Here is a 23444-nt window from a genome sequence, read left to right on the forward strand (position 1 = left end):
CGGTGCCAAGATGGCGGCGGCGGCGGGCGGCGGCGGTTGCCCCGGGCCTGGCTCCGCGCGGGGACGCTTCCCAGGCCGGCCGCGGGGCTCCGGCGGGGGCGGGGGCCGCGGCGGACGGGGCGGCGGGGCCGAGAGAGTGCGGGTGGCTCTGCGGCGCGGCGGCGGCACGGCGGGGCCGGGCGGAGCTGAGCCCGGGGAGGACACGGCCCTCCTCCGCTTGCTGGGCTTTCGCCGGGGCCTGCGCCGGCTCCGCCGCCTGTGGGCTGGCCCGCGCCTTCCGCGGGGCCGGGGCCGGGGCCGGGGCCGAGGCTGGGGCCCGAGCCGGGGCTGGGAGCCGGAGGAGGAGAGCAGTGACGGGGAGTCGGACGAGGAGGTGAGGCAGTCGGAGGTGCCCCCAGCGCCGGGCGGGGCAGGGGCCAGGGGTTCCCAGGGATCGGGGTGGCCCCGAGGGGCGTAGTGGGGAAGAAGGGGTGCTCAGGGGCCCTGCAGAGCGACGAGGTCCTGGAAGGCGCCCTGGGAGGAGCAGGTCGGTTGCACCGAGCTCCCGGCGGAAGGGGTCTCTGCAAGTGGCTGGAGCAGCCCTGACCGCAGCCGGTCGCGGGCCGGCGGCGGCAGCTCCAGCTGAAGGGTCCCGGGGCCGAGCCTTCTTGGCGGGCGGCGGTGCAGGCGGCCCAGGAGCGAGGGGTTCTGCACCCCCGACCACTGGTGGTTGACAGCGGCAACGCGGAGGGGACCAGGCTTCTCTGGCCTCTGAGCCTGGAGGCTGCCAGCCGGGCCCCATAACCTGTGACATGTCCCTGCTCTTCCCGGCGCCCCAATGTTCCTTCTCAGCTAGGTGGAGAGAGGTCGGGGTCGGGGGGCGGGACTGGGGTGGAGGGCTTTCCCGCAGGGCATGGGCTTGGGGGAGGGGGGGACACAGCCCGAGGGGACTGGAATGGAGGGTGAGATGACCACTAGGGTTCACCTGAGGACTTAACCCCTCCGCTCTCAGGTAGAGCAGGAAGATGTGGCTTGCATTACTTAGGACCAACTGTTAGGAACCACCTGAGGGCTCAGAGTGGATCCTACGACAAGAAATCATTTGACGCCTTCGCAGCCCCACCCCCACCCCCTTTGGCACACTGTCTCTACCTTCCTTTAGGAAGAAATTGCTGCCCAAGAGCATACACGGACCCTCCATTTCTCAGAGCTAAGAGTCTGAGTGTGGTGTCAACTGCCTGCCCCGCGCAGGCTCCGTCACGGGGAACCCCTGACAGCTCTGTTGGTGTCCTCTGGCACTGGGGCCGGTGGCGCAGAATGCCCAGTGCCTCTACCCCTTGGGCCTGCCCACCGTGCCAGTCCTTTGTAAATAGGCAAGGATTTGTTCCAGGGGAAGCTGGGAACCCTTCCTCGAGCCCGGAGTCCCAGGTGGAATGAGGGCTTGGGCACTGACTGCTGTTTCTCCCCTCCACCCCTGGCCCCCGAAATCAGGAATTTCAGGGTTTTCATTCAGATGAAGATGTGGCCCCCAGTTCCCTGCGCTCTGCGCTCCGATCCCAGCGAGGTGAGTGACGGGGAAACGACCTCTCTAGCTTGACAGGAATGTTCCGCTCGCACTGTATGTCAGCTCGCTCCTGTAACCTAGCACCTCTCTCATCAGTCAGCGAGCAGGCGCTATGTTGGAAGACCGGCTAGGTGGGGCTATGGGGGAAGCAGACCAGGAGGGCGGAGACCCAGCCCTCCTGAAGCACCTGCTGTGGTCGGCAGGGCCCGCTTGACCCATCTCCTCACGCCTATTCTCCTTTTAGGTCGAGCCCCCCGAGGCCGGGGCCGCAAGCATAAGACGACCCCCCTTCTGCCTCCCCGGTCAGCTGATGTGGTTACCAACCTTCCAAAGACCCCCGCCCGGAAACGGGGTGAGGAAGGCACAGAACGGATGGTGCAGGCACTGACAGAACTTCTCCGGCGGGCCCAGGCACCTCCAGCCCCCCGCAGTCGGGCATGTGAGCCCTCCACCCCTCGTCGCTCTCGGGGACGGCCCCCAGGAAGGCCAGCGGGCCCCTGCAGGAAGAAGCCACCAGCAGTAGTGGTAGCAGAAGCAGCTGTGACAATCCCTAAACCTGAGCCCCCACCTCCCGTGGCCCCAGTAAAATACAGAACTGGCAGTTGGAAGTGCAAGGAAGGGCCAGGCCCGGGTCCTGGGACCCCCAAGCGTGGAGGACAGTCTAAGCGAGGAGGCCGTGGAGGCAGGGGCCGCGGCCGCGGTGGGCTCCCGCTTGTAATCAAGTTTGTTTCAAAAGCCAAAAAAGTGACGATGGGACAATTAGCCTCAGTGTCCGAATCAGGTCAGGGCCAAGATGAGCGTGGAGAAAACTGGCAGGAGGCCCCTCCAGGAAGAGTTGAATCTGGACAGGAAGGGGACCCCTGCTGGAAAAAGCAGGAGCAGAAGCTGGAGGTGGAAGAAGAGAAGGAGGAGGAGGAGGAGAAAGGAAAGAACAGCAAGGAGGAGGTGGAAGAGCAGGAAGACACCGACAACGTTGTAGCTGAGGAAGAGGAGGTCCCAGCCGAGGAGAAGGAGGAGGAGGAGGAGGCGAAGCTGCTGTCACCACCCTTGACTCCTCCAGCTCCCCCACCTGCTCCACCCCTCTCGGCATCTCCTCCACCTCCAATCTGCTCTCCACCGTCCCCCTTGTCCCCACTGCCCTCGGGGCTGCTGCTTCCATCTCCTGCTGCAGAGGAGCAGGAGGAATCCCCGCCTCCCGTGGTCCCAGCAACGACCTGCTCCAGGAAGAGGGGCCGCCCCCCCTTGACTCCCAGTCAGCGGGCAGAGCGAGAAGCAGCTCGGGCGGGGCCAGAGGGCACCTCCCTTCCCACTCCAAACCCTAGCACCACCACAGGAGGCCCAGCAGAAGACAGCCCCACTGTGGCCCCCAAAAGTACCACCTTCCTGAAGAACATCCGGCAGTTTATCATGCCTGTGGTGAGTGCCCGCTCCTCCCGGATCATCAAGACGCCCAGGCGATTTATGGATGAAGATCTCCCGAGGCCCTCAAAGGTGGAGGTCTCCCCCGTTGTGCGGCCGTCCATTGCTGCCTCCCCACTGGCCCCTCAGGAACCAGCACCAGCCCCCTCTCCCCCACGTGCCCCTACTCCCCCACCTACGCCAGCCCCACTGCCTGAGAAAAGACGGTCGATCCTAAGGGAACCCACATTTCGCTGGACCTCGCTGACCCGGGAGCTGCCCCCGCCACCACCACCACCACCTCCAGCCCCTCCTCCAGTCCAGCCCCCGGCTCCTCCACCTCCACCTCCTCCTCCACCTCCACCTCCACCTCCACCTCCTCTTCCTTCTCCTTCCCTTCCCCCTCCTCTCCCTGCCCTGACAACCCCATCTCGGAGGCCCCTCCTCCTCCGGGCCCCTCAGTTTACCCCCAGCGAGGCCCACCGCAAGATCTATGAGTCCGTGCTCACCTCGCCACCCCTCGGGACGCCTGAAGCCCCTGAGCCAGAACCACCGCCTGCTGATGACTCTCCAGCTGAGGCTGAGCCGCGGGCAGTGGGTCGCACCAACCACCTCAGCCTGCCCAGATTTGCCCCGGTGGTCGCCAGCCCTGTGAAGGCTGAGGAGCCCCCGCAGGAGGCTCCATCTCTGAGCAATGAGCTGCAGCCCCTGGCTCACCCACAGCTGCCCCTGCAAGCCCAGCTCCTCCCATCGCAGCAGCAGCCACCAGTACAAGTACAGCCGCCATCACCACTGGAAAAGGCCCAGCTCGCGGGCCTGGGCTCCCTGCCGCTGTCAGGGGTAGAGGAGAGAATGATCAGTCTCCTCAGGAGGGCCAAGGTACAGCTGTTCAAGATTGACCAACAGCAGCAGCAGAAGGTGGCAGCGGCTGTGCCGGTAAGCAGGCTCCTGCGGCCAGTCCAGCCATCTTTGATTCCCCTCAGCCCCTGCCCCGCCATCCTAGGTATCCTCCGCCATGCCGGACCTCTCAGAGCCAGTCCTCCCTCCCTCCCCTCGACCTTCTGCCCAGCCCCGTCTTCCCAGGCCCTGACCTGTGCGTGTCTCACCCCCACCCACCTAGCTGAGTCCTGGCGGGCACACAGAGGAGGCCGTGGAGACTGTCAAGCAGATCCCAGACCGAGGTTCTGTCAGAGCCGAAGATGAGTCAGTGGACGCGAAGAGAGAGCGACCCTCGGTATGGAGAGGGAGGAGGAACCCTGTCTCTGTGCCCACCCCACCCCGGCCTTCCCCCAGACACGGCAAGCGGTGGGAGGATTGGGGCCGAGAGCAGCTCCCACTTGTCTCAAGATCTCTCCTCATGCAGGGCCCCGAGTCCCCTGTGCAAGGTCCCCGCATCAAGCACGTCTGCCGCCATGCTGCTGTGGCCCTCGGGCAGGCCCGGGCCATGGTGCCCGAAGATGTCCCCCGTCTCAGTGCACTCCCTCTCCGGGACCGGCAGGACCTCGCCACCGAGGGTAGGGCAGGGGAGGGAGGTTTGTGAGGAGTCTGGACAAGTGTGTTTTAGGGGGTGAGCCAGTGATGGCCTAGGAAGTGGGAGTTGAGTCAGGTACTTACTTGGGGGGCTAGGTGACAGGTAGGTCAGCATGCCAGGTCTTGGAAATGGGTCGCTGAGCAGAGAGAGACTGTGTGTGTGTGTGTGTGTGTGTGTGTGTGTGTGTGTGTGTGTGTGTGTGTGTGTGTACACACATACGTATGTACCTGGGACCTGAGCTATATGGGAAAGCGGATGTCAGGGCTGGTTGGATGGGACCTGGGCTTTGTGGCTCCATGTTCTCCTTCCTCTCTCTACTGCTACAGAGATGTCATCCGCGTCTGAGACTGAGAGCGTCCCTTCACAGTCCCAGCAGGAAAAGGTGGAGGCAGCCGGGCCAGGTGGGGACTCCGAGCCTTCCGTGTCTGCAGGGACCCTGGCCCATACACCCCGGCGCTCGCTGCCCTCCCACCACGGCAAGAAGATGCGCATGGCCCGGTGCGGGAGCTGCCGGGGCTGCCTGCGGGTGCAGGACTGTGGGTCCTGTGTCAACTGCCTGGACAAGCCCAAGTTTGGGGGCCCCAACACCAAGAAGCAGTGCTGTGTGTGAGTGACTGGGGTGCAGCCTCCACCCAGGCGCCCCTGCCCAGCTCCCCCCCCCCCCCCCCCGTGCCCACCCAGACCAGCGGGGTCGGCATCCTTGTGGAGAGCTTCCTCTCTTCCCCCAGACCACCAGTCCCCTCCCCTGGTGACCTGCTGCTCCCCTCCCCAGATACCGGAAGTGCGACAAGATAGAGGCCCGGAAGATGGAACGGCTAGCTAAAAAAGGTAACGTGCGGTCTGAGGAGCCAGCGTGTCTCCCCAGGAGCCCACTTAGACGCCCGGGCAGAGGGGCCCACAGCTCTGCTTCCCGCTCCCTGGCTCCCCGTGCCATGTGCTGCCATCGCCCCGCGGCCTGCCTCCACTCTGTCGTGCGCTTTTCCCCGCTCGCTGCTCTCACGCGCTACTGCTGCCGCCCTCTGGCTCCTCCGCCTCCCAGCTGTGCCTCTGTCCCTGGCTGAGCTCGAAGCCCACTAAGTCCCCTGTTCCCACAGGCCGGACGATAGTGAAGACGCTGTTGCCCTGGGATTCCGATGAATCTCCTGAGGCCTCCCCTGGTCCTCCAGGCCCACGCCGGGGGGCGGGATCTGGGGGGCCCCGGGAGGAGGTGGTGGCCCCCCCAGGGCCCGAGGAGCAGGACTCCCTCCTACTGCAGCGCAAGTCAGCCCGGCGCTGCGTCAAACAGCGACCCTCCTATGATATCTTCGAGGACTCGGACGATTCAGACCCTGGGGGTCCCCCTGCTCCCCGGCGTCGGACCCCCCGAGAGAATGGTATGAGTCGCTTATTACTTCCTATGCCAACCAAGAATGTGGTCCCGTGTCTGTGGAGGGGACAGGGTGGCCAGGCCAAGGCACTGCCAGTGTGATGGGGAAGGTGGCTGAGGAGTGGGTTGGGCCCCAGTGTGGAGTGTGACGTATTCAGTGGGTGTCTTGGGCAAGGCCTGCCTGGAGTTGTGCTAGTGGGCACTGCCTAGTTAGCCAGTGCACGGGGCAGGAGAAGAAGAGCCACAGTCCGCACTCACTGCGCCTGTGTCCTGCCTAGAGCTGCCAGTCCCAGAACCCGAGGAGCAGAGCCGGCCTCGCAAACCCACCCTGCAGCCTGTGGTGCAGCTCAAGGCCCGCAGGCGTCTGGACAAGGTCAGCCTACTGCACACCCAGCACCCCCTCCCTGCCCGTGGGAAGCGAAATTCCCTCCCTTCCCCTTACTGCCTCCTAGCCAATCAGGCTCTGAGACACTTGAGCCCTGGGGTGTGGCCCCAACTGAGGGCTAAAGCGGTCTCTGCCATCTAGAAGGACCTGAGGACCCTGGGGGCGGCCTTGACCTCCCTGCAATTCCTCTGTAGGACTCTTTGGCCCCTGGTCCCTTTGCTTCTTTCCCCAATGGCTGGACTGGAAAGCAGAAGTCCCCTGACGGAGTGCACCGGGTCCGCGTGGACTTCAAGGTATGGAGGGGCTGGGTCTCAGCAGCCGGAGCTCGGAGGCTGTGCCTGCCTGGTGCTGGTGGCCATGCCCTGATCTGGGTCCTCTCCCCCCTCAGGAGGACTGTGACCTGGAGAACGTGTGGTTGATGGGCGGCCTGAGCGTGCTCACCTCCGTGCCCGGGGGGCCGCCCATGGTGTGCCTGCTCTGTGCCAGCAAAGGCCTGCATGAGGTTAGGGCTTTGCCTTTTTCCCGTGTCCCCAGGAGGCCGTATCCTGTGTCTCCCCTCCCCTCGTCTCCCTGGAGGGTCTCACACTCGGCCTGTCCCTCCCCCTCCCCAGCTGGTGTTCTGTCAAGTCTGCTGTGACCCCTTTCACCCCTTCTGCCTGGAGGAGGCCGAACGGCCCCTGCCCCAGCACCGTGACACCTGGTGTTGCCGCCGCTGCAAGTTCTGCCACGTCTGTGGGCGCAAAGGCCGGGGCACCAAGGTGGGGCCTGGGCCGGTCGGGGGGCGGGGGGGCGGAGTGTTTGTCTGCCAATAGCCCCTGCCATTGTTGCCTTTCTCATCCCCCCCCAGCACCTCCTCGAGTGTGAGCGCTGCCGCCACGCCTACCACCCAGCCTGCCTGGGGCCCAGCTACCCAACCAGGGCCACACGCAAGCGGCGCCACTGGGTGAGCACCAGGGCCCTCGCCCTCTGCACCCCACACCCACCGTCTCCGGGCCAGGGGCCATCTGTCAGGTTGGCAGGGCTGGACACCTAGCACTTCCTTTTCAACACATGGCACCACGACCGAGGGGACAGGGTTGGTCCCTGGCAGTCTCAGGGGCTCTTGGCTTGCCCAGCCCAGCCTGGGCCTCCCGGCATTTGCCCCGCTGCCCTCCTGGAGGCCTCTCCCCATCCCATCCCCCCCCACCCCCCCCACCCCCGCCTCCCTGACCAGTCCCCTCAGGGCTCCTGTGGACCTCCTCCTTGTCTATCCTTCTTGGTTTTCCTCTGCCTGTCGCCCCTCACGTCCCGTGAGCCCAGTGCCTAGCTCTCCCCTAACACCACCCCTGCTCCCCAGATCTGCTCGGCCTGCGTGCGCTGTAAGAGCTGCGGGGCAGCTCCAGGCAAGAACTGGGACGTGGAGTGGTCTGGAGACTACAGCCTCTGCCCCCGGTGCACTCAGCTCTATGAGAAAGGTGGGGATCTGAGTGTGAGTGGTGGTGGGGGTCACGGGCGGGTTCCCGACGGGCCACGAGAGCAGGGACTCCCCGCACGCGTGCACCTTCGTACTGCCACAAAGCATTTTCTTCCTTCTCAAGGGCCTCAGAGCTTCCCCGAGGGCAGTGGGGGCCCAGGGACCTCCTGCTCTTGGGGGTCCCTGAGGGTCTGCAGATCTCCAGTAAACAGTTTAGAAACGCTGCCTTCCCTCGGCTCCCGGGGCAGCGGCGCCATTAGTGGGCCCTGTCTTCCCCGAGGCACTGCAGGCCGCCGAGCTCGAGCGGAGGCTGTGGGGCTCTTGCAGAGCCAGGCTGAGGGCGCCACGGAGGCAGCAGCCCTCACTCCGCGGCGACTCCGAGGGGCGGCTGATGCGGCCGCCTGTGCCTTTTCCTCCAGGAAACTACTGCCCCATCTGCACCCGCTGCTACGAGGACAACGACTACGAGAGCAAGATGATGCAGTGTGCACAGTGTGACCACTGGGTGCATGCCAAGTGTGAGGGTCTCTCAGGTGAGTGCAGGGCTGGTTGGAGCACCAGCTCTACCTGCCTTTGGCCCCTGGAGGACCCACACCCACACCCACTGCCATCCATCCAGTCGGTCCTGACTCACCGATCCTCAGGCTAAGTCTTTCTGGGAGCAGACCATCTCAGCTGACTCCCATGCCACAGCTGGGGGTTGGGGGAGGACGCGAACTGCTGGTCTTGTTAGCCCAGAGCTTAACTTGCTGTGCCACCAGGGCGCCTCCCCAGATGAACTCAGCCCGCGGCCAGCAAGTCAGCTGTGACTCCTAGTCACCGCTTAGCCTAGCAGAGGATTGTCCTTGGACCTTCTGTGGCCTTAGACCTGGGTGGGAGCAGAGAGCCTCACCCTTCTGCTGGCCAGCTGGCCTGCAGCGCTCCCCTGCCTGCTTCCGGGGCGTGCCCTAGGTGGGTGTGGGGCTGCTGGGGTCCTCACCTCCTCCTTCACCAGCTTCTGGGCCCTTCCAGATGAGGACTACGAGATCCTCTCGGGGCTGCCGGACTCTGTGCTGTACACCTGTGGGCCATGTGCCGGGGCCACCTCCCCCCGCTGGCGAGAGGCTCTCCACGGGGCCTTACGGGGGGGCCTACGCCAGGTGCTCCACGGCCTGCTGAACTCCAAGGTGGCAGGCCCACTGCTGCTGTGCACCCAGGTCTGGAGGACTCGTGAGCAGGGGGCGGGTGGGGGTTACTGTCTCTGGCTGCCCCGGCTGTACTGACCACCCTGCCCCCCATCCCGTTCAGTGCGGACAGGATGGGAATCGGCTGCATCCTGGGCCCTGTGGTCTGCAGGCGGTGAGCCAGCGCTTTGAGGAGGGCCACTACACCTCCGTGGTGAGTGGGACATGGGGGTGGAGGCAGGTGGCGAGAGGTGAGTGGGCCGGGGTGGGGGTTCTGGCGCTGACAAAGCCCCCTTACAGCACAGCTTCATGGAGGACATGGTGAGCGTCCTGACAAGGCACTCCGAAGAGGGAGAGACCCCCGAGCGCCGGGCTGGAGGCCAGATGAAGGGGCTCCTGCTGAAAGTGAGCTCTTTGAGGGTGCCCTGGAGTGGTGTGGCATGGCGGGGGGCTGTTCTCATCCTCTTCACCCACTCCCCAGCTGCTGGAGTCGACGTTTGCCTGGTTTGATGCCCATGACCCCAAGTACTGGCGACGGAGTGCCCGGCTGCCCAAGTGAGCAGGGCGGGGGCCCCGGGGACCCACGGCCAGGCTGGCAGGTCCCGGCTTGCTGCATGGGGTGACCCGGCTGCTTAGTGGGGCCTCGGCTGGGCTTCCCCGTGTTGGGGACCCAGCAGTGAGCCAGGTGGATGGGCTCTGTGTGAACTGCCCATGTGGGGGTGACCTGATGATCAGGGTGGTGGTAGGAAAGCACGAGGTGACCTCCAGGCTGTGACATAGGGAAGACCCTCCCAGCCTGGGAAGTAGCATTTCCTGTGTCTGAGGGGTGGTGAGAGGGCCTGGCTTGTTTTGGGGAGCTCACAGGAAGTTGGAGGGCAGCAGGGGTGCCGGGGCAAGTGGGGCAAGTGGCTCCGTGCAGCCTCCTGTGCTGCACGTGACAGAGGCTGGCCCTTGTGTCCGCAGTGGTGTCCTTCCCAATGCAGTGGTGCCCCCATCCCTGGACCATGTCTATGCTCAGTGGAGGCAGCAGGAGCCAGAGACCCCAGAATCGGGGCAGCCTCCCGGGGGCCCCTCGGCAGGTATGGGAAGTGGGAAGTGGAAGCCAGGGCCCCCGTGTCCGCAGGCTGGGCTCCAGGTCCTGATCCTGACGCCTTGCCCTTCCATGTCCTGCCCAGCTTCCCAGGGCAAGGATCCCGCTGCCGCATCCCCCGAGGAGGACCTCCGTCAGTGTGCCCTGTGCCTCAATTTCGGGGACGCCGACTCCAAGGTGAGGGCCACTGTAGGAAGGCCCAGGTGGGCCGCCTCGGTCCTAGAGCCCTGCTCCCCAGTGACACCCCCCTCCCCTCCTGTCCCTAGAAGGCCGGGCGACTCCTGTACATCGGGCAGAATGAGTGGACTCACGTCAACTGTGCCATCTGGTCGGCCGAGGTGTTTGAGGAGAATGACGGCTCCCTCAAGAATGTGCACGCCGCTGTGGCCCGCGGGCGGCAGATGGTGAGGGCAGGCCTGGCGGGCCCTCTGTCTTGATACCCAGCACCCCCTGGGCCTGGCCTCCCACTGCTGTTCTGAGCGGCCCGCTTGGGTGCCCCATTGCTCGGGGCTGGGCACTAGCTGCCTTTTTCGGCAGCGTGGGAGAGTCCATGGAGAGCAGCAGCTTACCAGCTGAACTGGGCCCTGTCCACACTGTGTCCCCGAGGGCAGGTGCCGCCTGGGTGAGAGCCCTGGACTCACAGTGAGGGCCAGTGTTTCCCCACCCCTGTGGATACTGACCCCCTCTCCCCCCTCCCCCGGTGCGGGTGCTGGAGTGATCCCGCAGGTGGACTGTGAAGGCAGGTGTCTACACTCGGTCCTGCAGTAGAAGTTAGAGTGCACAAGTGTCTCATGGCCAGGCTGAGTCGGGTTTTTTCCCCCTGCGAAGAGGCCAGTAGGTCACTTCAGTTTGGGAAGCTTTGGTCTGGGCCCTGGACCTGCTACTGTAGGCACCCCAGCTCTGCACCTGTAACCGGGAGCAGCCGGGAGGACGAAGCACAGTAGTACCAGGGCCACCTTAGAGCAGCGTAGGAAAGCGGCCAGATAGGACCCTCAGCTTTTCCTGCCCCATACCCTGCCTTCCAAAGGCCTGGAGCGGATGGGATGGGCTCTTGGCCTCGGTGGAAGGTGGGGAAGAAGTGGGGTTGGTGACTGCGGTTGCTGGTGGAGGTCCAGGGTTGGATGGGGCCCAGGTGGCAGCTGGAGGGTGGCTGTGATAAGCCGGACCCTGGTGCTGGGTCCCTCCCTTTAGCAACCCTTCCTCCCACTCCCAGCGCTGCGAGTTCTGCCAGAAGCCTGGAGCCACGGTGGGCTGCTGCCTGTCCTCTTGCCTCAGCAACTTCCACTTCATGTGTGCCCGCTCCAGCTACTGCATCTTCCAGGACGACAAGAAAGTGTTCTGCCGGAAGCACACGGACCTGCTAGATGGCAAGGTGGGCCAGAACCGTGGGGAGACTCCCTTCTCCGAGTCCTCTGATCCGACAGGGGTGCATCTCTCTTCTCAGAGGCTACCCCCTGCTGCTGGGGACCTCCTCTGGATGCGTTTGCCCAGAGCCTCTTAGGCCATGTCCCCGGCTCTTGAGTTCCTGCCTGTAGAGCCTTTCCCACACACCCGCTGGGTTCCCGGACAACCCAGCAACCCCACGGTCACCATTAACCTCCCAGGAGATCGTGACCCCCGATGGCTTCGATGTTCTGCGCCGAGTCTATGTGGACTTTGAGGGCATCAACTTCAAGCGAAAATTCTTGACGGGGCTTGAACCTGATGCCATCAACGTGCTCATTGGTAAGCTGCCCACCGTCTGCTTGGCTGTGCCCAACCTGGCCCCGCCCCGCCTCTTCTGACTGGGCCTTTGCTCTCTAGGCTCCATCCGAATCGACTCCCTGGGAACCCTGTCCGACCTCTCAGACTGCGAGGGACGGCTCTTCCCTGTCGGCTACCAGTGAGCAGTCCAGGGGCCGCTAAGTAGGGCGGGGGCTCCCGGGCTGAGGCCCCTCCCAGCTGTAACCCTTAGCTCCACGGTCCGCCCTGCAGGTGCTCCCGCCTGTACTGGAGCACAGTGGATGCTCGGCGGCGCTGCTGGTATCGGTGCCGAATTCTGGAGTATCGGCCTTGGGGGCCGAGGGAAGAGCCGGTCCACCTGGAGGCAGCAGAGGAGAACCAGACCATTGTGCACAGCCCTACCCCGTCCTCAGGTAGGCACCGCCAGCCTCTTCTCTCCCCCTCCCAAAGAGCCATGTTGAACTCCAGGTGTTGTCAGCTGGCAACGACAGCCTGGGGCTTGGTGCCGGGGCCAAGAAGTGAGGGTCTCAAACCTCCCGTCGTGTTCCTGCTGACTCATAGCGACCCTGTAGGACAGTAGAACTAAGCCAGGCTGTCAGTCTAGGGGAGCAGGAAGCCCCATCTGGCACTCAGCATATACCCCTCTACGCTACCAGGGCTCCTTTGAAGTGAGGGTAGGACACCACTTACCCTTAACATGGCAAGCTCCCTGCCATTGGGTCAATCCCGACGTTCAGCGACCCTGTGGGGCTCCCCGAGGCTGTCACTCTTGACGGGAGCAGAAAGCCTCTTTCCCCCCAGAGCAGCTGGGGTGTTTGAACTGTGGACTTTCCAGTTAGCCCCCTGCTCCGGGGCTCCTTTAGGGGACAGCACAGGACCTGCTCGTAGGGGGTGTTGACCTGTGCACAACTGTGTCGCCCTGACTTGGGGCTCCTTGGTCACGTGTTCACGTACTGCTGCTGTGGCCCTTGGCAGAGGTACGAGCTTGGCTTGGCTCTGGGGAAGGGTGCAGGGCCAAGTAGATCTGGTGGCCCCAGGATAGAAACCTGGATCTGCTTGGCTCCCAGTCTGGTGTCCTCTGACCTGAGCGGGGAGTCAGACGGTCCCGGCAGAGAAGGTGAGGTCCCTGTGACCCACAGCTGGGGAAGCTCTGGGGCAGGTGGGCAGCGGGGAGGAGTTGGTTCCAGCATGGATCCTGCTCTGTGTGCTGAGGTTGGGTGGAGCCCGTTAATGGGGAGCCGGACGCCCAGGATGGGCGGCGTGTTTGATGTGGCAGGGTGTGTAGAACAAGTCAGAAAGTGGTGAGACTGGCCGTGCTGGAGAGAGGGAGATGGCCCTTGTGGGGCGTGACCCGCGAGAGAGCCACAGGCAGCCTTAACAAGGACCAGGGAGATGGGCTGCCGTGGACTCTTGCACCAGCTGTGGTGGAGTGGGTCGGCGGAGCCTGGGTGCATAGACAACATCACTGCACCCCACCCCACCCCACTTTTTGTGACGAGTTCATTGGTGGGGAAGCCCCTGCTGCCCTGCTGCCATGCTCTTGCCCCTCTAGAACCCCGAGATCATGAGAACCCCCTGCCAGCCACCGACACCCCTGCCCCTGGAGCGCCTGAGCATCATTCCCTGACCCTGAGCCTGGAACCCCCGCTTCGGTCGGATCCAAGCAACGCCTCTCCACTGGTTCCCCGCTCCTTCTCGGGGGCCCGAATCAAAGTGCCCAACTACTCGCCGTCCCGGCGGCCCTTGGGGGGCATCTCCTTTGGACCCCTGCCCTCCCCCGGTGAGCCCAGGAGCATTCAGGGAGGGACGGGGCAGGACAGGTGGGGGCTCAGGGAGGCAGGAGCCTCCTGGCTGACCCTGACCCTGACCCTTTCTCCTCCAGGAAGCCCTTCTTCTCTGACCCACCACATCCCTACAGTGGGTGAACCAGACTTCCCAGCTACCCCCAGACGTTCCCGTCGGCCCAGCCCTCTGACCCCTAGGCTGCCACCCGCACGGCGTGCCTCCCCTCCCCTCCGAACGTCCCCTCAGCTCAGGGTGCCCCCTCCTACCTCAGTCGTTGCAGCCCTCACACCTACCTCAGGGGAGCTGGCTCTCCCTGGCCTGGCCCCATCTCCTCTGCCGCCCCCCGAAGACCTGGGCCCAGACTTTGAGGACATGGAGGTGGTGTCGGGACTGAGTGCTGCTGACCTGGACTTTGCAGCCAGCCTGCTGGGGACTGAGCCCTTTCAGGAAGAGATTGTGGCCGCAGGGACCGTAGGGAGCAGTCACGGGGCCCTGGGGGACAGCTCCGAGGAGGAGGCCAGCCCCAGCACCCACTACATCCACTTCCCTGTGACTGTGGTGCCTGGCCCTGCCGTGACCCCCGGCACCCTCCCGGGAATGCCCCGCATCGAGCAGCTGGACGGCGTGGACGACGGCACGGACAGTGAGGCCGAGGTGGTCCAGCAGCCTCGGGGCCAGGGGGCTCCACCTTCAGGGCCAGGGGTAGGCCGGGCTGGGATCATCGGGGCTGCAGGGGACAGGGCCCGACCGCCTGAGGATCTGCCATCCGAAATCGTGGATTTTGTATTGAAGAATCTAGGGGGGCCTGGGGAAGGGGGTGCGGGCCCCAGAGAGGAGCCGCTTCCCCCACCTCCACCCCTTGCCAATGGCAGCCAGCCCCCCCAGGGCTTACCCCCCAGCCCAGCTGACCCCACCCGGACATTTGCCTGGCTCCCTGGGGCCCCTGGGGTCCGAGTACTGAGCCTCAGCCCTGCCCCCGAGCCCCCAAAACCCGCCACATCCAAAATCATCCTTGTCAACAAGCTGGGGCAAGTGTTTGTGAAGATGGCTGGGGAGGGCGAGGCTGTCTCGTCACCAGTCAAACAGCAGCCCCTGCCCCCTCCCATCCCCTCTGCAGCCCCCACCTCGTGGACTCTGCCCTCAGGACCCCTGCTGAGCGTGCTGCCAGTGGTAGGGGTAGTTCGCCCTGCCCCTCCGCCCCCACCCCCACCCCTGACGCTGGTGTTGAGCAGTGGACCCCCCAGCCCCCCCCGCCAGGCCATCCGCATCAAGCGGGTGTCCACCTTCTCTAGCCGTTCCCCACCAGCCACACCCCCAAGCAAGACTCCCCGGCTCGAAGAAGATGGAGAGGCCTTGGAGGCCGCCCCCCAACTTCCTGGGCTCGGCAGTAGCAGTGGTGGCAGCAGGTAAGGGCAGATACTGGTGGGCAGGGGGGGGTGGGGGGGGTTGGGACAGGGGCTCATCTTCCACATGCCTGGCCAGGTTTAGCCGGGTGAGGATGAAGACCCCCACCGTGCAGGGCGTTTGCGACCTGGACGACCTTGGGGAGCCCGTTGGAGAAGACAGCCCTGGGTGAGTGGGCTGTCTTCTTGCCCCCAAGGCCTCAGCCACTGTCTGCCTGTCCCTTCTGACTGACAGTCTCTCTGTAGGCCCTTCCAGGGACCGTCTCCTCTGCTGCCACTTCCAGACAGTGAGCCACCCCGGGTCCCTGACGGTCCCCCCGACTTGCTGCTTGAACCCCAGTGGCACCACTACTCAGGTAGGAGCCAGCCCGCCCTGTCTGGGACTTGTCCGGCCCACTGACAGCTGGAACTCCCCCCCCCCCCAGAGGAGGAGCTAGAATTACAGAGACAACTTACCAAGAGGGCTTACAGGCCAGGCCAGCTCTGCCCCGCCGGAGAGGACCTGTTAGCTCCAGGGGGCTGAGCACTCAGGCCAGGTGCCTGAGAACCCCAGGGAGAGGGGCCCAGATAGGATGGATCCCAGAGGACTTAAAAGGGAGGGGCAGGAGCAGTGGGGCACAGGTCAGGACAGAGTGGTGGCCCAGAGTAAGAGAGTACACAGTAGCCCTGGCTGCCAGAGTGCCTGGTGCCGACTCCAGGATGGAAGGCAGAGCAAGGGACAGAAGAACAAGAGCCTTGCTCCAAGCGGTTTGGTGAGGCCTGAAGAGCCCTGGTGCCATCGAGCTTACATGTTGGGCTGCTGACCCCATGTCAGTAGTTCAAAATCACCAGCCGCTCTGCAGCAGAGAGACAAGGCGTTCTACTCCAGTCAAGAGTTACAGTCTCGGACACCAGCCTGGGTAGTTTAGAACTGTCCTTTCAGGTCACCATGAGTCAGAATCAGTTCGCTGGCAGTGAGTATTTGGTTTTTGAGGCAGCCAAACCGGGATAGTGGTTGTGCATGGTTAGGAGGGGCGGGTGGGGGGGGGGGGCATTGTGGCCAATTCAGAGTGGGAGCCCCTGAGATGCAGGTAAGGTGGCAGGATGAGTGAGGGCAGGATAGACACCTTAGTCCAGAGGGTTCGGCCAGTTGGCATCCTTCTGACTGGGGGGCTCCCCAAAGCTGGCTGTGAAGTTCTCTGCTAATTGTGGGGAGGGAGGCTGGGGGGTTATTTTTGAGTGGTGGTCACTAGGGACTGCAGGCTAGGGAGGTGGCTGCAGCCAAATGAGCCAGGATGGCCCAGACCGGGGTCTTCCTCACTGTGCAGTGTGGGGTTTCGCAAGTGTAGACCTGCATCCTGTGAGTGCTTATGGCGTGAGGTGGATTGAAACTGGGCCGGAGTGCTTACAGGTCAGGCTGCAGGTCAAAACCACCGGCTGCCCTCAGGAGAAAGAGTAGGTCATGGCTTCTGTCAAGGGACACCGTCCCAGAAGCCCACAGGGGCAGTTCTGCTCTGTTCCGCAGGGTCCCCAAACTCCGCGACAGGGAGTTTGAAAAGGCCGCTTGGCAAGAGTGGGTTGCGGTGTGAGGCTGCGTCTCTGACCCTGATGGGCAGGTCCCTATCCTCAAGGGTTAAGGATGCAAGCTCATGCCTGAGCAAGTGCGGAGCGAGTCAGAGGGAGCAGGCCTTGATAAGAGGTGCCTGGGGGCAGAATGGAGGCGAGGCAGAGAGGGTAGGTGCAAGGAGTGGTGTGGGTGAACCCTGTCCCTTTGAGGCCTGGACACTTGTAGCTGCGGCCTGTTTGGGACTGGACGAGGCCAGGGGGCAGGTCGGGATGCCAGGAGAGAAAGGCCCTGTGAGTCCCACTCTCCCGGAGGGTCTTGCTGAGCCACAACTGGTACCCTGAGAAACGGTCCGATGAAACCTCCATTCCTTCCCCTCCACCCAAAAATCTCCAAGTCCTGGTGGTCTCTGTGTGACCAAGTAGAGCGGTCTGCCCCAGCCACCGTTTACTGCAGTCGAGCCCTTCCTCCAAGCAGTTCCTTCCCGTCTCCTAGCGTGCCCCCCCCCCCCATCTCCTCTCTCTGCTTGGGCCTGATTTGACCAAACTGTCACCTCAACTGTGCCCCACCTGGGACCTTGGCCTTGACCGTTCTGCTCTCACTTCCTCCCCAGCCGCTCCTCTGGCTCCAGCCTCTCTGCATAGTCTCCAAGTGCTGGTTTCCAGCCTGAGCTCCAGCTGCCTCCATCCCCGGCCCTCAGCCTGCTGGATGTCAGACAGGGGCGGGGAGATGCAGGGCACAGGGAGGAGGCCCAGAACATGGCCAACGGCACTGTCCTAAACTGACTGGGCTCTCGGCCTGCAGCCTCACTCACCAACTAGTCACTCAGGCTCAGATGTCAGCGTTGTCCTTGACTCCCACGTACCCTCCCCTTTGTACCCAACACCTGCTACATCAGCAAGTCCCCTTCACACTGTCTTAAATCTCCTGTCTGTCCTCCCCAACTGCACCACACTGGGTGGGCCCTCCATCCGTCCCTCCTGTTGTGTTACACGTAAGGCACATGGGGAGCCCGCAGAGCCATGCCAGGCTCCCCCTTCGTTCCCACATCCCACACCACAGCCCCGGGGCCTCACTGTTGGCTTCCCCCTTCTAGTCATTGTTGACTCGGCTCTGCCCACAGTGGCCTTTCTGAGGACCTGGCCCCTCCCTCTGCCACCAGATCCCCTCCCCACAGTGTGCCTAGAAAGTGTGTGGGAAAATGCCAATATCCGCCCATTCCCTGCCAGCTTTTGGAAGCTCCCTCATGCACTGCGTCTCCCCCTTCATCTGACATTGTGTGTGTGTGTGTGGGGGGGGAAGATGGGTGAAAGAAAGATAGTGGCATTTCCCCAGAGACTCTTTGAAGCCCCTCACATATCTTGCTTTCCCCTTTCATCTAATACCGTGTCCTTTGTCCTCTTGTTTACTGTGTCTTCCTCCAGCTAGAGGGTCAACTCCCCAAGGGCAGGGGCTCGGGTCAGACACCATGTGCTGGTCATGCAGATGCATGCACAGAGCAGAATGATAGCCTGGCCAGAAAGGACCCTTGAGAAATAGGCGCTGGGTGTGGCTGTGGATAATGCCGAAGTGAGCGATAGACTTTAAAACATCTGCAAGCTTCATTTCCCAAGGGTTTGCCTCTGGTGTGCCAGTGGGGGCTGGGGGGGTGGTGGTAAAGAGCGTTCAAGGTACCCTGGGAGTGAGCACCAGTGCCGGCTGGGGGCTGGGGGTGGGGGAGTGCTGACAAAAGGTCAGCAGTTGGAGGCCAGCAGCTGCTCGCTGGGAGAAAGGCGAGGCTTTCTACTCTTACAGGGAGTTAAGAAGCCCACGGGGGGGGGGGGTAGGTCTGTGGGGTTGCTTTGAGTGGGCATTGCTTTGTAGGCAGTGAGTTCAGTTGCTTTGGGGTGTGAGAGACGGCGCCCTGGTGATGCAGTGGGTTTGGGTTGTTAGCTGCAGTCAGGAGCGCCCCGGCTGCAGGGCCGCGTGTGGTCAGCAGACCCGAGGGTAGTAGGTGGGCCTTGAGGGGCTGGGCAGCCTGCAGTTCCACTCCTGCAGCCCCAGGGCTGGCTCGTGGGAGCAGCCCTAAGAGGAGGTGCCGAAAAGGTGCCCTGGTCTCCCGGGCAGCTGAGGAGGGTGATGACACTGCAGGCTCTGGGCTCGCGCCGAGGAAGGGCACGCCGGGAGGGGAGTCCAGGAAGGGTGCCCCCACCCCTCTGACCCACTTCCTGGGCCCAGGTGAGGCTTCTAGCTCTGAGGAAGAGCCCCCATCCCCGGAGGACAAAGAAAACCGTGCTCCCCGGCGGGCTGGCCCTCATCTGCGTTTTGAGATCAGCAGCGAGGACGGCTTCAGCGTGGAGGCTGAGAGCTTAGAAGGTTAGTCGGGGGTGGGGGTCGGGGTGGGCAGAGCGGCTGGCGAGCTGGCCAGCAGCACACACAGCCCTGCGTACTCCACGTCCCCAGGAGCGTGGAGAACTCTGATTGAGAAGGTGCAGGAGGCCCGCGGGCATGCCCGCCTCAGACATCTCTCTTTCAGCGGTGAGTGTAGGGGGGTATGAGGGGGCCGCCGGGGGCTGGGCAACCTTTCAAGGGCTCCCATGTGACTGTCCCCATCTTGGGCTCCCCAGGAATGAGTGGGGCAAGGCTCCTGGGCATCCACCACGACGCGGTCATCTTCCTGGCCGAGCAGCTGCCTGGGGCCCAGCACTGCCAACACTACAAGTTCCGCTACCACCAGCAGGGGGAGGGCCAGGAGGAGCCGCCCCTGAACCCCCACGGCGCAGCCCGGGCCGAGGTCTATCTCCGGTGAGAGCTCCGGTGGTGGCGTAGTTTGGAGTGGATGGGCCAGGGGCCTTGAGAGAAGGCACGGACTGCCCCGTGGTTCTCATCAGGAGGGCCGCCCGCCCCTGAGCAGCAGCGTGGGCAGGCGGCATCTCCTGGAAGGAGCGGCTACGAGCCCCCTGCCCTTTCTCCCTCCCCCTCCCCCCGCAGGAAGTGCACGTTTGACATGTTCAACTTCCTGGCCTCCCAGCACCGAGTGCTCCCTGAGGGGGCAGCCTGCGACGAGGAGGAGGATGAGGTGCAGCTCAGGTCCACCAGGTATGGCGGGCAGGCTCGGGTGCTGGCGTGGCGGGGGGCAGTCCATGAGATGGTGGCCAGGAGCAAGGGAGAAGTCGTCCCTGGGTGTCTGCCCCCTCCCTGCAGGCGGGCCACCAGCCTGGAGCTGCCCATGGCCATGCGCTTTCGCCACCTCAAGAAAACATCCAAAGAAGCCGTGGGGGTCTACAGGTACGTGGGGTTGGGGGGAGCGTGCCCCTTGGGTGGATGACCTGGCACCCTGCTGTGGGGCTGCCTCGCTTCCACCCCCTCCCCCTGAGGCCCCCTCACCACCCGCCTGCAGGTCGGCCATCCACGGAAGGGGCCTGTTCTGTAAGCGCAACATCGACGCCGGGGAGATGGTCATCGAGTACTCGGGCATCGTCATTCGCTCCGTGCTGACCGACAAGCGGGAGAAGTTCTACGACGGGAAGGGCATCGGGTGCTACATGTTCCGCATGGACGACTTCGACGTGGTGGACGCCACCATGCACGGCAACGCGGCCCGCTTCATCAACCACTCGTGCGAGCCCAACTGCTTCTCGCGCGTCATCCACGTGGAGGGCCAGAAGCACATCGTCATCTTCGCGCTGCGCCGCATCCTGCGCGGGGAGGAGCTCACCTACGACTACAAGTTCCCCATCGAGGACGCCAGCAACAAGCTGCCCTGCAACTGCGGCGCCAAGCGCTGCCGGCGCTTCCTCAACTGAGCGTGGGGACCCCCTCCCCCCACCCCCCCCAGTAGCTCTCCCGTCCACATGCTCAGGGTGGATGTGGGCCTACAGGTGACGGGACCCTGCCTTCCCCCCCTCCAGCCCACCTAGCAATTGCCCCCTTTCCTGCCCTGGGGGCCCAGGATGTAGATATTGTACAAAAGTTTCTAAATCCCTTCTTTTCTATGCACTTTTTTATTTAAGGGGAGGGGGGTCCCAGGTGGGAACCCCTCACAATAAAGTCTGTCAATGTTTGGAGACGTGGTCTTCTCATTTGTGTGACGATGCCCAGGCGCCCGCGCCTGCATCAGCTGCGAGCCGCAGCAGCTCTGTGGGGGCACGGTGAGCAGAGGCCCCATGTGGATAGAGCAGAGTGCCACTTTGGAAATGAAGACCATTAATTACCCTTTGTCAGTCTGGGTTGACTAGGGAAGTTCATAGACACTCGTGTAAAAGATTTAATTGTATATTGAGAAAACAGCCCAGTCCAGATCAAGTCCTTAAGTGCATTAGCCCATATGGCCGATACCAATCTATAAATTCCTCTTCGGACTCCACCCAGGCAGTGACGCAGCATGCGGTTAGATCCCAGGCTAGTCAGTGGGTGGAAAGTCCTGTGGATGCAGTGGTGGTGGCCGGCGGTCTCCACCCGAATAGCTCCATGTGGCTTGTCAACAGGAATGTCTCACAGGGAGTGTGTATCCCGCCTCCCAGAAGGAAGACAGGAGTTCCCAGAATCCTTAGAAGGCCATGTCCACACACAGGCCTCATTGGCTGTAACCTGATTGTCAGGCTGGACACCTCCCCTTTGCAAGTTGACAGATTATGTGACTGCCACACCCCCTTAGAAAGAGAGCCCCATTTGTACTATAGCCCCACTCCAGTCTGAAGCAGGGCACTTCCTCAGAAGGGCCTGGGGCCAGCTCTCCCACGTGATCTGCCTGATGGGAATGGGTTCTAGGTGTATGGGGGGGCTACCCCGTGCACTTAGGATCCCACCCAGGGGGCGTGTTTCCAGGGAGGATTCATTGAGTGCTAGGCTGGGTATGCCCCAGATGAGATCAGCTTGGGCAATACCTGCGCGCCATCTGCCACCCTAGTTGGGCCTGGTGGGCAGCAAATTGGCCCGGACAGTTGGTGGGCTCCCTGACTACAGCCGCCTCCAGCAGGGCCCACAGGGGCGAGCGACTGGGCCGCAGGGAGTAGGCCTAAGTGGACCACGCGCTGGCAGCCCATTGCTTGCAACCACGTGTAGAGTGGTGCCCTGGGCCGTGCTTCCCCCGGGGCCTGGATCGGGGTCCAGGAGGAGACATGGAGGCTGTAGCACCAGCGGGGGTGGGGGTGGGGCGGGGGGAGTGTCTGCGGGGCAGGGGGAAGCGGGAGGAGGGCAGTGGGAGACCAGCAATTTCCATCTCTGCTACTTTCTGGAATCCTCAGGAAGCCAGGGGCCTGGGGGAGAGGGTGTCCCCTGTGGTCTCACCCCCAACTCAGCAAGGGGAGGGAAACCCTGCCGCAGCACTGTGAGCAGGAGGATCAGCGAGAAGGTCCGGAGCTGGACCAGCACAGAGCAGGGCCAGATCCGGCCACGCCTGCCCAGAACCACCACCTGTGGGAGTGGCCGGGGCTCCGGGTGCACCTTTTCCACTGTGACAGCGGGCAGGGCGTCCTGGGGGGAAACGGGCCTCTAAGATAAAAGTCGAGCTTAGCAGAAGGCACCACCCTACGCCCCCCCGCAGCGCAAATCTCCCATCCTGCATCCCAAAGTCCACCCCGCCCACTCTCCCACCTCTGGGCCCATGCCCCACCAGCCGGCTACCTTCACGCCCCAGCTCCGCCCCCTCTCGCAAGTCGCGCCCCAGCTCCGCCCACACCTTTCTACAGAGGCTCTGCGTTTCAGGGAGGCTCTGGGTGGGCGGGGTGGGGGTGTGTGTGGAGCCCGGGTCTCTGCAGCTCTGCGCCCTAAGGGTTACAGCGTCCCGGAGCGCATTCCCTTAATGTTAGGTGGTTGCCAGTCATCGAGCCCAGAGCTTTTCTCCAACTGGTAATCTAGAGAAAGAAGGGGTGGGGTGGGGTCAGGTTGGGGTCCCTCATTTCTGGCTGATGGACTACCTCCTCTGTGCTGGGGACACCCTTGCCCTGTGGCTCTATCCATCCATCATCCACCCACCGATCCATCATCCACCCACCGATCGATCCACCATCCATCCTCCCTGCCCAAGCACTGCCTTTCCATGCAGGCCCCACCTGTACTGGCCAAGCAAGCTCTGCCCACAGCTGGATTTCTCTGCTTAGAAGCCACCTCTCACAGGCGCCACACCTTTGTGGCCAGTGCCTGCTTTCATTCACAGGATCCCCTTTCAGCTCAGGCTCAGCCCCCTTACCCATGTCTTGTCTGCTGAAAGTCTACTGTCCCTGCCCCTCAATAGATGCCATGGGCAGGACCCCAGTCTGCGCCCTACCACTGGCTTGCTCGCCTTCGCCTAGAGGTCTGCTTCTCACTTGGGCAGGGGTCGTGGCCCAAGAGCTGCAGGCAGCTGCTGCAGCACTGGGTGTCAGGGTTCCAGTACTCCAGGTCACTACAGAACTGGGAGGCCTGCTTCGGCGCTGCCTGGGCCAGCAGAAGCAGAGCCAAGAGGAGGCAGGGAGGGCCGATGGGGTGAGGCCCTGTAGCCTGGGGGCTGTGACCACAGGACTTCCGGCCAACACACACAGCCACTTTCCAAGAATCCGGATTGAAGGAAGGAAGTGATGTATGTGGGGGCCCTGGGACCCCCAGACTCATTTCGAAGTGGGGAATCTGCCCCCCCAACCCCACCCACACTCAGCTCAGTGATAGTTCTCCGAGACCCATAGTACCTGAGGGCGGGCGGCTCTGAGCTGTCAGTTCCTCACCTGCCCACCCATCAAAGGGTAGCAACTTACTTCGCTGGGCTACGGAGCATTACAACTGTCACCACAAGCACAGGCCCACCTAGTTAGGTATTCCTTCCCCTCGGCCCACCCCAAGCCTCTTCCCTGCTCCTCAACCACCTCACCTATCGGCCTCCATCTCCTGGGGGCTGACAGTCCTTCAGGCAGCCTCCACAGCAGGGCTGTGATTTCCAGTACAAAGGTGTCCCCACCCCACCAGGCCTACACTCAGGGGGCTTCTAGGGCCCGGGTACTTCCCCACCTGATGTGCAGAGTTCCGCTGGTGAGGTTCCGGCCGGAACCCAGCCCCACTTCCCCTTCTGCAGGAGATGAGGGGGTGGAGAAGAAACTCCAGCCCACAGGC

At 63.4% G+C, this 23444-nt stretch overlaps 2 protein-coding genes across 3 annotated transcripts; one reads left to right on the forward strand and one right to left on the reverse strand.

Moving 5' to 3' along the window:
* The first annotated feature begins 10 nt into the window (after positions 1–10).
* Positions 11–20428, forward strand: KMT2B (lysine methyltransferase 2B). Of its 2 annotated transcripts, none has more exons than XM_075536889.1 (36): positions 11–373; positions 1471–1543; positions 1788–3877; positions 4062–4175; positions 4305–4455; positions 4799–5078; positions 5245–5300; positions 5567–5845; positions 6117–6211; positions 6418–6516; positions 6612–6725; positions 6835–6981; positions 7071–7166; positions 7560–7677; positions 8096–8209; positions 8688–8872; positions 8964–9053; positions 9140–9244; positions 9321–9394; positions 9803–9918; positions 10015–10106; positions 10196–10333; positions 11143–11301; positions 11534–11654; positions 11733–11811; positions 11904–12064; positions 13204–13431; positions 13534–14842; positions 14919–15008; positions 15086–15195; positions 18600–18737; positions 18825–18899; positions 18989–19166; positions 19353–19460; positions 19566–19649; positions 19762–20428. In XM_075536889.1, exons 1-36 carry the CDS (start codon positions 11–13, stop codon positions 20165–20167), a joined length of 8235 nt encoding a protein of 2744 aa, XP_075393004.1. In that variant the 3' UTR covers positions 20168–20428. The 2 variants fall into 2 exon arrangements, with proteins under 2 accessions (XP_075393004.1, XP_075393005.1); XM_075536890.1 differs by having other exon boundaries at positions 10199–10333.
* Positions 20352–23291, reverse strand: IGFLR1 (IGF like family receptor 1). Its single transcript, XM_075536678.1, is given in 7 exon segments — positions 20352–21264; positions 21267–21395; positions 21398–21587; positions 21651–21836; positions 22085–22181; positions 22183–22216; positions 22670–23291. Coding segments are annotated over 7 exon segments (978 nt in total). The 5' UTR covers positions 22953–23291; the 3' UTR covers positions 20352–21205.
* Positions 23292–23444: the final 153 nt, after the last annotated feature.

This window comes from Tenrec ecaudatus, chromosome 18, assembly GCF_050624435.1.
Source record: "Tenrec ecaudatus isolate mTenEca1 chromosome 18, mTenEca1.hap1, whole genome shotgun sequence".
Taxonomy (NCBI): Eukaryota; Metazoa; Chordata; class Mammalia; order Afrosoricida; family Tenrecidae; genus Tenrec; species Tenrec ecaudatus.